Here is a 16,192-nt window from a genome sequence, read left to right on the forward strand (position 1 = left end):
CTCGTGGAGTTTCCCGAGGGAGTTTTCCGAGGGAGTTTCCTCCCTGCAGGAAGGACAGTCCCAGCCACCTGAGGGACCTCTCCCCCTCCACTGCTGATTACTCTCCCATCTTGAACCCTCTCCTCCGGGCTCTTGTCTGCCTCCCTCACCTTGCCCCTTCCCCAGCTCCCGGCCCCCTGCCCTCTCCTCTCAGCCTGGTGGCCCCCGCCTCTTCAACCCAAGACCACTTGGATGCTGGTGGTTTCAGCAGCCCTGTGAGCCCTGCCGCTGCTGGGGTCTGTGCCTCTTCTTCCTGCCCTCTTGCTCTTCAGGCCTCCACCTTGTTTAACTGATGAATTTGGTTAAAAGCCAACTGCAGAATGATGCTGGAAGTGGTTGGGGCTGGAGGGGCACTAGAGGACAAGTGAGTTGAGGCCAGGGAATATACCCTTATTTATTTAAATGTATTTATTCACTCATTCAATAAATATTTGTTGAATAGCTACTGTGTGCTAGGCAGTGTTCTAAGTTTGGGGAATACATCAGTGGAACACAAAACAAATAAAAGGCCCTGTCCCCATGAAGCTGACACTCTAGGGGAGTCTCTGCATGTCTGTGGATATTGCCTGGTAGGCCATTTCACTTGTACCTAGAAGCCCACCTGTGTGCCTTTTCCCCCATCTCTAGATAGTGCAGAGGTTAGGAGCCATCTGGGCCCTCATCCCAGCTCCACGACTAACTAGCTCTGTGACCTTGGGCAAATGCTTCTGTTGCCTCGTCTGTACGATGGGGGTAGTAATAGTATCTACTTTAGAGGGTATTGACATTTTGTGAGATAAGTGAAGTGCTTAGATTTATGTGCCTGTCTTCATAAGTGCTTAAATATCAATGTATTATTTATGAAATAAGAATGAATAAGCCATGCCCACATCCCTTACAAGGCGGCTGGGAGGGGAGGTGAGAGGAATGATAGGTTTCTTTCTGTACTACCAAGCACCATGCACATAAGGAGATCAGCTCTATTTTCCTTTCCAGGGCCTGATTTTACTGTCCCTCCAGAGGGGCAAGTGAGCTTTGACACAGTGAATCAAGAATTGATAGCCGGGCATGGTGGCTCACGCCTGTAATCCCAGCACTTTGGGAGGCTGAGGCGGGTGGATCACCTGAGGTCAGGAGATTGAGACCAGCCTGACCAACATGGAGAAACCCCGTCTCTACTAAAAATACAAAATTAGCTGGGCGTGGTGGCACGTGCCTATAATCCCAGCTACTTGGGATGCTGAGGCAGGAGAATCGCTTGAACCCAGGAGGCTGAGGTTGCAGTGAGCTGAGATTGTACCACTGCACTCCAGCCTGGGCGACAGAGCGAGACTCCATCGCAAAAAAGGAAAAAAAGAAGGAAAAAGAAAAAAGAATTGATGCAGCTGGGAATGGTAAAGGAGGGTTGGCCCATGAACCCATGAACCACTGACAATCCAGGAGTCTAGCAGAGGCTGGAATTGAGGAAGATTGTTAAGGCTGCATCCTGCAGAGCAAGAAAGAGTCCTGTGATCCTAAAGCGATGGTGGCTGCAGAGCTGGAGGCAGGGCCTGGAGTAGCTCTATGGGTGCCAGATAGTTGTGATCCCAACAGGCTAACATCTGGACTTTGGTTTCCCTTACCCCACCCCGTAAAGGGGAAGCGCCCACCTTGCCCTACCTGCCCATGTCTGAAGGTGGGCAGCATGTCCCAGAGCCCCAGTCTAGATCCCTCTCTCCAGGAAGGGGAAGCCCCACCGCTGCCCAGGGAAGCCTCAGATCCCTGGGAGATGAGGGGATGTCTAGGAATCCAGATGACTCAGTCCGCACAGCGAGCGCCTGGGAAGGTAGGGTTGGGGCAGCTGGCCGTCTGAAGCTCTGGGCAAGGGCACACATGGCTGTTTCCTCACTGGAGCAACAGAATGAGGGCTGGTCAGAGTGGCTGAACTGGTTTTAGGGGACTGTTTTTTCAGCTGGTGGGAAGGGGGTGGAAGTATGCACAGGCCTTTTTCCTGTGGCCTTTGTGGGGACAGGAGATAGGAGAACAGCAGTTAGGACCCAGATGGGCCTGGGTTCTAGTCCTGGCTTCATTGTTTTTAGCACTTTCTTAACCCCTCTAAGCCTCAAATCCTCAGTTGCAAAATGGAAAAAATTATAGTATCTTCCCAGCAGGATTCTGTCCTCACTAAATGAGCTAAAGGCACATAAAATGCTTAGCCCAACTCTTGACACATAGGAAGCCCTCCGTAAATCACAGCTGCTTTATGATGATGGTGACAGAGGCAGGGAACTCTACTCCGTTCCCAAACAAGAGCTGGGCCTGGGCTGTGTGCAGGCTCCCCGTTTCCCGTCACTCTCCAGGCTTGTATGGAAAATGAAAATATTGTCTCGTGTGAATTTGGGAGCCAAGTTAAAGAATCCAGCCAGTGAACAGGGGCCGCCTCCTCCCGCGAAAGCTGTTTCCCTAACCCCGAGGACGGGACGCCTTGTCTGACAGGGTGTTTACCTGGCTCTCCCATGTCCCTCCCCCTAACCCAGTGATGGCCTCAGTCCTGGGTCAGCTTTTCTGTTCTGGTAGACCGATTAAAGCCCCCCCCCCCACCTTCCTGCATAATCCCAACCGTGATCACTGAGGTATCCACAGATACACATGGTGGAAATAGGGAGCTGGCACCCCAGATTCACATCCAGACCTCAGTTCCCTGAGCCCGGCTTTCCTCTTCTGCCAAGTGATGCCTGGCAGAATGACAGGAAAAGCCAGTTAGGTAACGTGTGTAAAAGCCCCGGCGAGGGGTGTCTGACATACAGCAGCACTAGTACTGCTTCTCTCCACTAGCACTTGGGTAGAGCCAGAGCATCTCCGATCACCCATTAGAATAAACATATGAGGAGGTCTGATATTCTGTCCATTCACTGCAGTATCCTCACTGCCTAGAACAGTGCCTGGCACATGCAACATTCCTCCTTAGAAAGCATTTCCAGATACTTCCAAAAGGCACTACCACCCCAGTGGAGAACCCCTGTTCCAGACATACCTTCCACAACACCCCTTGATGGATGCTGGCTACCCCGGTCTAAATACTTTGCTGATTTAGCTGATTCTCAGGCCAGCTGCTTGGGAACCACAGCAGAGGAGGCAACAGCAAGGGTCAGTGGGGCAGCCCAGGGGCAGGCAGACCCAGGCAGAGGGAGGCGGGGAGGCTTGAAGTTGCAGGCTTGAAACCGGACAGTCTACAACCTAGCCCGGTTCTGCCAGGTAACCAACCTCTCTCCGCCCAGTAGGTGTAACTGCCACCACTGGGTCTTTGCAAGGAATGAGTAGTGCTTGCAGCCCCGGGGAGTTAGGGGCTCTCTCCAGCGCCTCCTTTGCCTGCCCCTTGCTGGGCAACCACAGAGTGATACTAGAAGTCATGGGGAAAGCACATAATGTTGTGGCTGCCTGATAAGCCAGGGCCTGAGGCTGTGAGCTGGTGCCCATAGGGCACACGGTCAGTGGGGTGAAGGGTAGAAAGCCCAGTTCTTCCACCTCTCCTCACTCCCAAACTTAATGCCTTCTTCAGTTACCCTGTTTTGCCAGTTCTTTTGTTTGATGTCTCCTTAGAGCTTACTAAATGATTCCCAAATCACAGGTTACCTTTGGCAAGCTAGTATTTCCCGGAGGGAGCATTTTTGGCCTTGTAGGTGTGGTTGTCCTGCTAATTGCAGGGCATTTAGCATCTCTAGCCCCCTGCCTACTCAATGCCAGAGCATCTCCCATCACCCATTAGAATAAACATATGAGGAGGTCTGATATTCTGTCCCTTCACTGTAGTATCCTCACTGCCTAGAACAGTGCCTGGCACATGCAACATTCCTCCTTAGAAAGCATTGCCAGACACTTCCAAAAGGCACTACCACCCCAGTGGAGAACCCCTGTTCCAGACATACCTTCCACAACACCCTTGATGGATGCTGGCTACCCCCGTCTAAATACTTTGCATTATCAGAAATTGATGACTACAAGGAGTAGCCCTTTGTAGACTCATTATCCAAAACAGCCACCCCATCTCCCCTTTGACTTTTGGCCTGTTGGATAGCATATCATGTGAAGTCTGACACCCAGAACGAAACAAGGTGCCCCGTATGTGGCCTGACCCTGCAAGGAACAGTGGGCTTGTTACCTCCCAGCCCTGGATAGACCTGGAGTTGACATAGCCTGAGATTGCATTTACTTTTCTTGTGTCAGCCATCCTAGTGTTTGTTGATTCATGGTCAGCTGATATCCAGGGACTTTTCCCTTCAATCCTTTACCAGTCTTTTCCAATCCAAAGTATAAGACTTAAACATTTAAGCAGATACTTGTATGTTGTTGATTTTGGCCCCTATATCAAGCCAGATGATTTTGAATCTTGATACTGCCATTGCTGTGTGTTAGCTATCTTCCCATCCCATCCTTATCCCCAATTTTGCATGCATGGCTCATTGGATTGGTAAGCCATCTCTGTCCTCATTGTGCTGTGGTTTAAAATATTGAAGAAAGCCAGGCCTTAAGCATGATGGTGGAGACTCAGTCTGGGTTGATAATGATCAGTACCTCCCGGGGTTGTCTGTCTGCCTTTGAATGGACCCAATTAATCCTGGCTCCACTGACATTTCTGTGTCTTGTCCACGTGAGTTTCTTTAAGCCCATCTGTTAGCCACCTTGCTGATATCTAGATGGATTCCATTCCACAGAACTTCAAGGCTGTGCAACCCCATTGAAAAGGAGATGCACTTAGCTGAGCATGACTTGTTCTGGGTGAATCTGTGCTAGTTTCTAGTGCCCACCACTTCCTCTTCTGCATGTTCCAGACATTCTCCTGTCCCCATTTTGAAGTTTGCAAGAGTTCAGGTTTGTTTTCTGAATTTCTAGAATCCACCTTTTTCCTTTTTGTGAAAAATGGAAACAGCTTGTCTTCCAACATCTTTCCTGTTCCCCATGATTCCACGGGGGATGACCAGAGGTGGTGCTGCAGACTCACCTTTGGTCAGTGATTCAATTATCATTTCAAGATGTTCTTGTACGTTCTTAGATAACTCTTTTCTTATAGGCCAGTCCCATTGAAGATTGATATCTGAGATAACAAAGGTAGATGCCAAAGGAGAGCTGAGTGGTTCCGCTTTCTCTGCCATCTGTTTATCATTAACGTGACCCTGGTACTTCCTCATTCTCTTGCTCCAAACAGATTTGATGTTTTCGGAAACCCATTGGATGGTCCTTAGTATTTGTTTTAGCTCTGCTGTTGGCCTGTTAGTATCTGAATATCCTCTAGCCATTTCACATTGAAATGGTCTGGCCAGCTAGACAGAGAGCTCTCTGAGGGTAGGGGCTGCCTTGGCCAGAGTTGGATGCGATGGTCCCCACTTTCCACTTTGATCCTGCACAGCCTTCCTAGCCTTGGAGATGCTATGAAATGCCAGAGGAGGCAGGGCAGTGAGCAGTGTGGTTTGATGGTCTGACAGACAAGCATGCCGTCATGGAACATTCTTTGCAGAGTGTGCAGATCCACTTACACAGGCCGGCTGCTGCTTCTGCAAATTGCACATTCCTTCAGAACAACCCACCCATGCCCTTTTTTCCCACCAAACCTCAATCATGCCCTGGGTAGGTTAGAAACAAGGTTTTTCTGTCTCCCTCTGTTTCCATCCCTCACTCTCCTGTCTCTTCTTTCTCAGTCCTTGGTTTTTATAGGGAATTTGGCTGAATGCCTAGCTTCTGGTCTGGATGGCCTACCCATCTTCAGGCCCTCCGTGGAGGGCCTGAGCCCCACGGAGCCCCAAATTTAGAGCCTCTTCTTAGGCGACTTCTGGAGTCCAGGCCCTGCCAGCTGATAAAGCCCCACAGATAGGTTGAGGCCAGTGGTGATGGCAGAGTTAAGGCCTAGTCAGATGGAAACAGGTTTACAGCTGTCAGTATTGCAAGAGTAGATAGGTTCCCCACACCTCTGCCCCACCGCCCCCTGCAATCTCCAGGGGGACATCCCATCCCCAGTTGGCCTCTCACTTGTTATCCACAGTTACTGGAAGCTCTTTGGGGATTGATAGCACAATTATGAGTCACCCTGAAATGTACTCACCTTCTGATCTGTCCCTTCCCAGAGAGTTGCTCAGCCCAGGGTAGAGAGAGAAAGGGCTACAGGAAAAGGAGGGAAGTAAGAGCCTGTAGGGAAGAGGGTAGAGTCCTAGGCTGGCGGAAAGGAGGACCTACTGATTTGCATGCCCTCTGAGGACAAGTCAACAGGGCACTGAGCTGACCTCAGCAGGTGTCCTGCAGTGGGCTGAAGGGTATATGGGAGGCCCCTCCCCAGCCAACCCCAAACAAGGACCTGGTCTCTGCAGATAGAACACCCTCCATGGAGGGCTGGGAAGGGCACAGGGGACCTCCTTGTGTGTGTCTGCCTCACATGTGCTTTTTTTGAGAGGCAGAATAATCTAGTGCAATGGTTCTCAAAGTGTGGTCCCTATCCATAGCATCACCTGGGAACGTGTTTAGAAATGTTCCTTCTAGACCTCCTAAATAAGAAACTCAGGGTAGTAGGGGCCAGCAGTCTGTTGAACAAGATTTCCAGGTGATCCTGGTGCATGCTAGTAAGTTGGAGAATCATTGACTCAGTGAAAGAATGAACTCTGGAGCCAGATTGCCTGGGTTCATATCTTTACCTTGGGCAAATCAGGTAACCTCCCTGATCCTCTATACAATGTTGCATCTGTAACATGGAGACACTGCCACCTTCTTATTGTGATGATTAAATGAGAATGCTTACAAGGAGTTTAGTGCAGTTCTGTCAGTCAGCATCTGTTAAGTGTGGCTTCAGCTCTGACCTTTACTGTTTCTCATTTTAGGTGGTATCTGATGCTGCAGGACAGGGTGTGGCCATCACAGGGAACCAGACCTTCAACAACTGGAACTGGCCCAATGCAATGATTTTTGCAGCGACTGTCATCACCACCATTGGTAAGTCTTCTGGGACCTGTAGGACACATACATCCATGCCCTAGCTCCTCAGAACCTTCCTAGAAACCCAGCTCTGGTCACTCAGCCCTATTGGGGCTACAATCAGGCCAGTTGCAGGCTATTCTTTTGATACTTTCTTAGGGATTTAGTAAGTCCTTGGTAGCTGATCATGCCTGGGAAGGTTTCCATGAATCTCGACCTGGGCTCTTTGAGCAGAAACAGCGACACAGCCTCATGGCCAGAGCCATGCAAGAGATTAACCAGATTGCTCATTGCAGAAACCCAGATCATGACTACTTACCAAGCTGGGTGTCTGTTTTGGTTCTCAGGCTGCATAGCCAACCAGTCCAGAAGTTTGGCTCAAAATGCAGCTTCTTCTCTTTGACCATTCTGTGAGCTTGACTGGGCTCAGCTGGCCAGTTCTTGCCTGGGCTCCCAATGCAGTGGCAGTCAAACAATGGCTGGGCTGGAGTCTTCTGAAAGCCAAACTCATCTGATGGCTCAGATGGCTCCTCCCATCACAGGTTTGACAGCTGATGCTGGCTGTTGGCTGGGAGCTCAGCTGGGGATGAAAACACAAGGCCTCTGCATGTGTTTTCTACCTGCATGTGGGAACCAAGGCGAAAAGCAGGCTTCTTAGACCTCACCTGTCCGGCATCACTTCCGCTGCCTAGACTGCTTCTGTTGTGAAGCCACTAAAGCTCAGATTCCAAGGGAAGAGGATTAGACAGCACGTTGGTGTGAACAGTTGCATAAGAAGGGAGGGAATTGAGGATGGCTATCTTTGGAGACCATCTACCACAGTGCTTCTGGGGAATCTACACAGACAGCATGTCTTGTAACTTGCACAATGGTACCATATGGACTAATGGAAGACCTGTTGACCAGGCTTAGTCCCTGCCTTCAGGGAGCTCCTTGTGTGATGGAGGAGATACAGCTCATGTCATCATAATTGCTTTATCAATGATCATGATCAGCGTATGATCAAGGGAAATGTCATTACTTAAGTACTGATAATAGATCAGTATCAGTTTATCTTAGAGAATGGGCTGTGTATGTGTTGGAAGCAAGGCCCACTGGTTCGACCACCCCTCCTGTTCTTGGCCTCACTCTCTCCTTCCTCAGGATATGGCAATGTGGCTCCCAAGACCCCTGCTGGTCGCCTCTTCTGCGTCTTCTATGGTCTCTTCGGGGTGCCGCTCTGCCTGACGTGGATCAGTGCCCTGGGCAAGTTCTTCGGGGGACGCGCCAAGAGACTAGGGCAGTTCCTTACCAAGAGAGGCGTGAGTCTGGTATGTCCCCTACCCTGGGTGTTGGGCAGAGATGGGGGAACCATGACAGGTGAGGGGAGGACAGGAAGGCTCCAGGAAATGGACCAGGGATGTAAGGACAGATGGCAAGAGGCTAGTTTCACAGCTCCTTGCCCTCCTAGGTCAGGCTGGGTACCCAGCTAGCCTCTCCTCTAGCTGCCTCCCTAGACCTCTGGGTGCCTTTGCTGGGTTTCCAAGTCTCCACTGTTGTCTGACTTGTCCTCCTGCTCCCCATCAGCGGAAGGCGCAGATCACCTGCACAGTCATCTTCATCGTGTGGGGCGTCCTGGTCCACCTGGTGATCCCACCCTTCGTGTTCATGGTGACTGAGGGGTGGAACTACATCGAGGGCCTCTACTACTCCTTCATCACCATCTCCACCATCGGCTTCGGTGACTTTGTGGCCGGTGAGTCCCTACCTCAGCCTCCCACCTGTTTTTCTGCTTCTTTGGTTTCAGTGCAGCAGACCTATGTTAGGGGTGCCCATGGTAGGGTTCCATGTTCTTGGCACTTCTCTTACCCAGTGGGATTGTCAACCCACTCTGCCAGTTGCAAGAGGAAACCAAGACCTGGAGTAGTGGCAGAAGACTGTTTTCTCTGTGGTTCCCTTTCTCAGACATGACTTTTTCCCCCTCCTTTCCTCTCTGCTCAGTCTCTGATCTCCTTTCCCTCTGTTCTCCCATGACTCCAGAGCTTGGCTTCATGGAGGGCTTGCAAGTAGGGCCTTCTGCCTGCGCGGTTGGTACCTGTTACCCAGGGAGCCCCTGAGCCCACCAGCACCCCCTCCACGCCCTCAGCAGCCTTTCGTCTTTCACAAGAGCTGAGGGAGCTGTCCTGGAGACATGGCTCAGAGGCCTGGGGCTTTGTTCCTGCTATAGCAAGCTTAAAGACAAGGGAGGCCTTCTCCCCAGCTGCCCTGCCCCCAGCCCTGACACTCCCTCCTACTCCTCCCCTGCTTAATCCGGGGAAGCGATGAGGTTCTTTGGCCCCTTTGTCTGAAGGCCTGTCACCAGCTGGCCCCAGCCGCGCATGAACTTGTGTTTGTGGCCTGCACAGCATCTTGCTTCTTAATCTTCGTGACACCCTGTTTGACCCTGTTGACCCAGCGCCCCAGTGACCTCAACTTCTGCTCCAGAGGCCTCTGTTCTCTACCCCCTCCCTTTTGGGGTAGTGGGAGACCACTAGCCTTGTCCTTGATGTATGTGGCATCTGGGAGCAGTTGGCTGAGTTGGGGGAGGAACAGGAAAGAGAGGCGCAAACACTCCCCTGACCCTAGCAAGTCTGGACCTGCTGTCCTGGGCAGTACATTTGGACAAGGCACAACCCTGCCATTGTCTAGCCCTTGAGGCCCAGAGCAGGCTAAGGAGATGCCTCTGGTATTAGGGAAATACAGATGTACATTTAGCCATACTTTCTCAGCACCAGCAAGACACCAAACCCTGCCTCAGCTTTCTCATCTGTAAAATTAGTAAAAATAATAGCTATTCATGAGTGCTGAGGGTAGGGCCTGGCTATATTAGTGTGTGCCCCCATTACTGTCATCATGAAACTCTGCTTGTGATTGAGAGCCTTGAGCAGGATTAACAGAACCACTCAGGGCACCTGCTATCTGAGCCGGGTCAGAGGAGGAGAACCGACCGGGCGACAGCATCTAGAAGAACCTCTAGTCTGATGAAAGAGGTAGCCCCCTTCCTCCAGATCCCTTCTGTAAGTTGCTCTTGTATCTAGTCAAGGGGGCAAATGGAATATGGGTCAACATGCCTGTACATGTAGTCGTAAAAGACATTTCAAATAATCCTGGAGTGTAGAAGAACCTTCAGAGCTATAGAGGGTAATCCAGGAAGGCTCCCTGCAACAGGAGGGGGATGTGGAGCAGACAGAGCCCTCCTCCAGGTCGAGGGAGAGCTGATTTGAGGAAGCCAGAAGGAAGAAGTCAGGAAGGCAGACCAGACCTTCAAGGAAAATAAAAATGGTTCAATGGTTCAAAGTATTTCCTGCCAGGGTGGGTGCTTCCTGGGTCATCCTGACCTAACCACCAGCCTTGTTTGTAATTCACCAGTGTGAGTCTAGCCCCAGCTTGGAGGGTGCTGGGGGCTCCCTTGTGTAATATCCATCCTTTCAGTTTTTAAGTGAACTGTACTATATACACAGAACAGCTGGGGATGGTAGAAGAATCAACAGAAAGGCAAATAAATACTCATGAACTATTTCTTGACCTGTGTGTTGGTTACATTGCCAGTCCCCCAAAACCCCTTTAGCTTCCTTCAAAGAGTCACTGTCTTGAATTTTTTTTTTTTTTTTTTTTTTTTTTTTTTTTTTTTTTGAGATGGCGTCTCTGTCTGCCTCCCAGGCTAGAGTGGCAGTGGTGTGATCTTGGCTCACTTCAACCTCCACCTCCCAGGTTCAAGCCTCCTGAGTAACTGGGATTGCAGGTGCCTGCCACCATACCTGGCTAATTGTTGTATTGTTAGTAGAGACGGGGTTTCACTATGTTGGTCAGGCTGGTCTTGAACTCCTGACCTCAAGTGATCTACCTGCCTTGACCTCCCAAAGTGCTGGGATTGCAGGCATGAGCCACTGCGCCTGGCCTGTCTTGACTTTTTGTAGTTGAGGAAACCGAGACTCAGAGACAGGCTGGATACTGGGATGGGGTCATGAATGACAGTGGGCCCAAGCCCTTCGGGAAGATGGGATAGTCCAGGGTCTAGAACAGGCCCCTTTTTATCCCACTGCACCCCCATCCTGTGCTCTGGCCTGATTCCTGCTCAGATCACACAGCATTGGCCATTGCATATTTCCCGGGCCCTGCTAACTCTCTGACCTCTGGACTGCCTGTCTGCTCAGGTGTGAACCCCAGCGCCAACTACCACGCCCTGTACCGCTACTTCGTGGAGCTCTGGATCTACTTGGGGCTGGCCTGGCTGTCCCTTTTTGTCAACTGGAAGGTGAGCATGTTTGTGGAAGTCCATAAAGCCATTAAGAAGCGGCGGCGACGACGGAAGGAGTCCTTTGAGAGCTCCCCACACTCCCGGAAGGCCTTGCAAGTGAAGGGAAGTACGGCCTCCAAGGACGTCAACATCTTCAGCTTTCTTTCCAAGAAGGAAGAGACCTACAACGACCTCATCAAGCAGATCGGGAAGAAGGCCATGAAGACAAGCGGGGGTGGGGAGACGGGCCCGGGCCCGGGCCCGGGCCCAGGGCTGGGGCCTCAAGGCAGTGGGCTCCCAGCACTGCCCCCTTCCCTGGTGCCCCTGGTGGTCTACTCCAAGAACCGGATGCCCACCTTGGAAGAGGTGTCACAGACACTGAGGAGCAAAGGCCACGTATCAAGGCCCCCAGATGAGGAGGCCATGGCCCGGGCCCCTGAAGACAGCTCCCCTGCCCCCGAGGTGTTCATGAACCAGCTGGACCGCATCAGCGAGGAATGCGAGCCATGGGACGCCCAGGACTACCACCCCCTCATCTTCCAGGACGCTAGCATCACCTTCGTGAACGCGGGGGCTGGCCTCTCGGACGAGGAGACCTCCAAGTCCTCGCTAGAGGACAACTTGGCAGGGGAGGAGAGCCCCCAGCAGGGGCCCGAAGCCAAGGCACCCCTGAACATGGGCGAGTTCCCGTCCTCCGATGAGTCCACCTTCACCAGCACTGAGTCTGAGCTCTCCGTGCCTTACGAACAGCTAATGAATGAGTACAACAAGGCTAACAGCCCCAGGGGCACGTGAGGCGGGGCCGGCTCCCCACCCCACCTTTGACGGCCTCTTCCCCCCTCACCCCGGGGTGTCCCGAGATGGCCAGGACCGCTGGCCCTGGTTGGGGGGCAGCCTTGGAACTGGGAGTGGGGGCCAGGGGCCTTCCTAACCTTCCATCATCCCCAGCTAGATGTATGCCCAGGACAGGGCCTCTGTTATCCAGCTGAACCGTACCCTGGCTGTGGGGGCGTCTGTCCTGAACTTGGCTGGTGTATCTCACAACGCAAAGGCGTGCAGGCTGGTGGGACAGGTGGGCAGGACTGACCCTGAGGAGGCCTTGCCCACATGGTCTTCACCCCACCATTTGCTGGAGTGTCACACGGTTCTCTGAGGCCCAGGGCCTCAGCTGTTTAAGTTTACCGGTATTACTGAGCTGGGCATTTGGAGAGGGAGCTCTGAAGTGTCTGGGGTGGTACCGCTGTGTGTGGGGTCAGGTGTTTCCGTGCTTTCTGTACCTCCGCAGGAGCACCCCCATCCCAGCTATGGGCCTGCCAGTCAGGTGGGCCACCTACTACAAACTGTAGTGGGGTGGAGGCTGCTGGAGGTTGGAGTGAGGAGATGCGGGCAGGGGCTCAAACAGTCCTGACTCACAGGACCTGGAAACAAGTCCCATGTGGGCCTGGGGCCTGGGGCCTGGGGTCCTCATCCTCCTTGTTGGTCTACTCAGTCCCAGCCCAAAGCCGTGTTCCCCGTCTCAGGTCAAGCAGTGGCAGACATAAGGCTTTCTGTGGGCCCCCGAGTGGTAGGAGGGAGAGTGGCAGGGCATGGATTACTGGAAGCCGGGACTGCTAGGGCTGGTGGCCAGGGAGCTGCAAGAGTGAGGCTCAGCTCTGGCTGGTTCTACCCTTACCCCTCCTGCCTGCCGGAGAACTGCACACCCTGCCCCCTGGCCTGAGGAGCTGCACTCCCCATCCTGCTGTCTTCTCCTTCCCTGTGCCCTGAACAAGGATCTCACTGCCCACTTCCCCCTCCCACCAGCCCCCTTGGGCCAGGCAGGGTGAGGCCAAATTGCTCTTGGCCCACAAATGGGCGATGGTCAAATATGTGAATCAAGCTCCTCTCTCTAGCTGCTGTTTGATGTGCATGTGTGTGTGTGCAGTGCGTGTGTGCGCACGCACACCTGTGCACCCGTGTGTGTGTTTAAGGAAAGGAAAGGATTTGGGCTGGGGAGCAAAAGATAATGTGAAAACGGTTGGACTCTCTGGTGAGGGGTGGGCAGGACTTGCTGCTACTGGAGTTCTTGGCTTCTCCATGATGTTCACCCTGGGGCTGGCCCACTGTGTCCTGAATGTTTTTGTTATTTTTTTGTTTTATGTTTTTAAACTGCTGTTTTTACATACCTGGAATCTGTTGTTGGCTTCAGAGCCAGCGGTTAAAGAGCAGGGTCGTAAGGATTGGGAGGTCCAGTGTCTGCCCTCCTGCCGTGCAACTCAGTTGGGCCTTTCTTGGTGACCTCATCCAAGGCCATGATGTCAAGGACCATGTCCCCAAGCAGAGGTGGAGAAGGGGACACTGAGGTGAGCAAAGGCAGGAAGGGACATCCATTGCAGGTGACTGGAGGCCGGGCAGGAGGCAAGTCATCAGAGCCGCCCAGCCCCCTTCACTCGCTGCCCTCTGCCCCACTACTGTGGGGTGGTGAGGCCAGAGCCCACCTCCCCAACATGTGAAGACGGTGATGGGCATGTGCCCACACTCCCACTTCTCTAGCCGTTTGCAGAGGCTGCTGCCCAGCAGGGGCCTGAAAAGGAACAGCCTCGTATTTTTCTGTGAAATGTTTTCATGAACTCATGTTGTTGCTGGTTGTCCTGGCATTGCACACACTGTATGTACATATTGGCAATATTGTCAAATGTAATTTATTTTAACATTTTTACAATAAAACATGAGGTGGACAGGCCAGCTTGGTGTGTGCTGTGTGGGGGGCAGGTTAGAGAGGGGTTGGCTTCTGGCATCTGAGCAGCAGGGGAGCCTGGGCGCATCCACAGAGGATAAGGAGGACTCAGGACTGACTGATAAGAGGATTGGATGGTCTGGAGGGGAGAAAAGAATGAAAAGGGGTGAAGAGAACAGGGAGAGGCAGGCCTCTGTGGGGAGGTAAGGATGCTGGAGGAACATTGCAGTAGAGGTTTGAGAATCAGGAAGGAGTCGGAGGAGCAAGGGGAGAGGCAGGAGTGATCATGGCAAACGCGTCACTCACCACTTTGTTAGGCACTAAATGCTTGCACTGAATAGTATGTGAGTGGACTCATTTGACCTGGCAAGAGCACTGAGGGGGGCAGTACCTCTCCATTTTATAGACGAGGAGACAGGCACAGAGAGGTTGCGTTGTGCAAAAATCTCAGTAAAAATGGTGAACCTAAATTCACCCAGGCAGCCCAACTCCTGTCCCCTCCACCACCGTGATGAGATGAAAGAGACCACCTGTGGTTTTGTGGCACACGCAGCATCTCTGGAAAGGGCTCCTGGCTCCAGGTAGGTGGACCAGAGAACTTCAGCGAAGCTCAGGCCTTCTCAACTCAAGAGGTGGGCAGGAGATGTGGAGCCTGAACGTGGGCACTGTGGACTGGGAAGAATGTGAAGGAAGAATGGAGCCAGGCTCGGCTGGGCATCTGTCTCCATCTGTCTAAAGGGAGGCTTTGTCAGGCTTCAACTGTTTGGGGCCTGGCCCCTTCTATGACCGTTTCAGGGCTCAGCACCACACAGGATGATTTCTGAGTTCATTGGAAAAAAAAAAAAAGGCTTTCAGGAGTGAACCACATTTTTCATGAGGGCATGGATGTGTTTACAAAGGATTGTGTGTATTTACCAGCCAATTCTGTAACGACACCATCCCTCCCTCTCTGCCAACATCACTCCCTCTTGCCCTCTCTCTGCTCCCCACAACCCATCTCCTGCCCCCGTCACACACAGGTCCAAGGTTCTCTAGTTTTGCTTTAATCACATTCAGCCTCAAGGCAATAACAGTTCCAATAACACTGTAAGCCCCGCCTTTATTCAGCACTTGGCCTGTTCACAAACCCCACTGACAAACATAGCCCAGGTTGTTTGGCCGTCTACAGTTGAGACGAGAGCTTAGGGAGCATGACTGCCTAAGGGCGCCCAGCTGGACTGGGGCACAGCTTTGCAGAACTGTGCTCACAGATAGTAAAGCACAGCCCCAAGACTGGGTGGTGTGGCCTTGGGTTACTGTGGCCAGGGTTAGGAGCTTTCTGATTAAGAGGTGGGAGGTGGGTCAGCAGCTAAAGCAAAGGGTGGGGCCCAGGAGGCCTCAAGTTCCCCAGGGGTCATGAGCAGGGGAGGGGTGCCATGTGGGGGCATGGGGAACATCCCATCACAGTCTGGGGAGCTCTAGGGTGGATGGGAGTGGGGGCAGTGGAGGAGGCTGGCCAGTGGGTCCCAGATGGGTGGGAAGTCACTGGAGATGATACTAGCAGGGAAAGCCTTCTGTTGAAGTCATTGATGTTTTGTTGTTGTTACTGTTGTTTGAGAGACCGAGTTTCACTCTGTTGCCCAGGCTGGAGTGCAGTGGCATGATCTCAACTCACTGCAGCCTCCGCCTCCCGGGTTCAAGTGATTCTCCTGCCTCAGCTTCCCAAGTAGCTGGGACTACAAGTGTGAGCCACCACACCCGGCTAAATTTTGTATCTTTAAATAGAGGCAGGGTTTCACTATGTTGGCCAGGCTAGTCTTGAACACCTGACCTCAGGTGATCCGCCCGCCTCGGCCTCCCAAAGTGCTGGGATTACAGGCATGAGCCACCATGCCAGGCCGTCATTGCTGTATTTCTAATGCAGGGCAGGGAGAATTGGATTGGTGAGATCTGCCGACTTGCCGGGGTCCTTGTGGGGGCAGCACTCCTCCTTCCACAGGCTCCGTTCCCAGCAAGCTTCTCCGCTGTCCTAGTAAACCAGCACCAGCTCTCCACCAGCACCACCTGGACTCTCCATCATTTGTTCCACTAATGTTTACTGAGCACCTACTATGTACCGTTATCCTCATTTTACAATGAGGACATTGAGGCAAATATAGGATTTTTTCCAAGCTGAAACAACTATTAACTGGCAGCAAAGCAGCTTCCCTGACTTGCATTCTCATTCCTCATTCTATCCTCTAAGTTTCTGATCTGACAGGGGAGACATCTTCAGAGAACCCAGAGTCTGATGG

The 16,192-nt window shown here is 52.4% G+C and overlaps 1 protein-coding gene across 1 annotated transcript in view; it reads left to right on the forward strand.

The window, feature by feature from the left end:
* KCNK5 (potassium two pore domain channel subfamily K member 5) overlaps positions 1–13,927 on the forward strand; it is a 40,969-nt gene extending 27,042 nt beyond the window's left edge. The window contains exons 2-5 of the mRNA XM_023212717.1: positions 6,858–6,969; positions 8,095–8,261; positions 8,518–8,686; positions 11,124–13,927. Of these exons, the coding sequence (XP_023068485.1) occupies positions 6,858–6,969; positions 8,095–8,261; positions 8,518–8,686; positions 11,124–12,001 (1,326 nt within the window). The 3' untranslated portion in view covers positions 12,002–13,927. The remainder of the gene's footprint in view (positions 1–6,857; positions 6,970–8,094; positions 8,262–8,517; positions 8,687–11,123) is intronic.
* The last annotated feature ends 2,265 nt before the right edge of the window (positions 13,928–16,192 follow it).

This window comes from Piliocolobus tephrosceles, chromosome 5 (genome assembly GCF_002776525.5).
Source record: "Piliocolobus tephrosceles isolate RC106 chromosome 5, ASM277652v3, whole genome shotgun sequence".
Classification (NCBI taxonomy): domain Eukaryota; kingdom Metazoa; phylum Chordata; class Mammalia; order Primates; family Cercopithecidae; genus Piliocolobus; species Piliocolobus tephrosceles.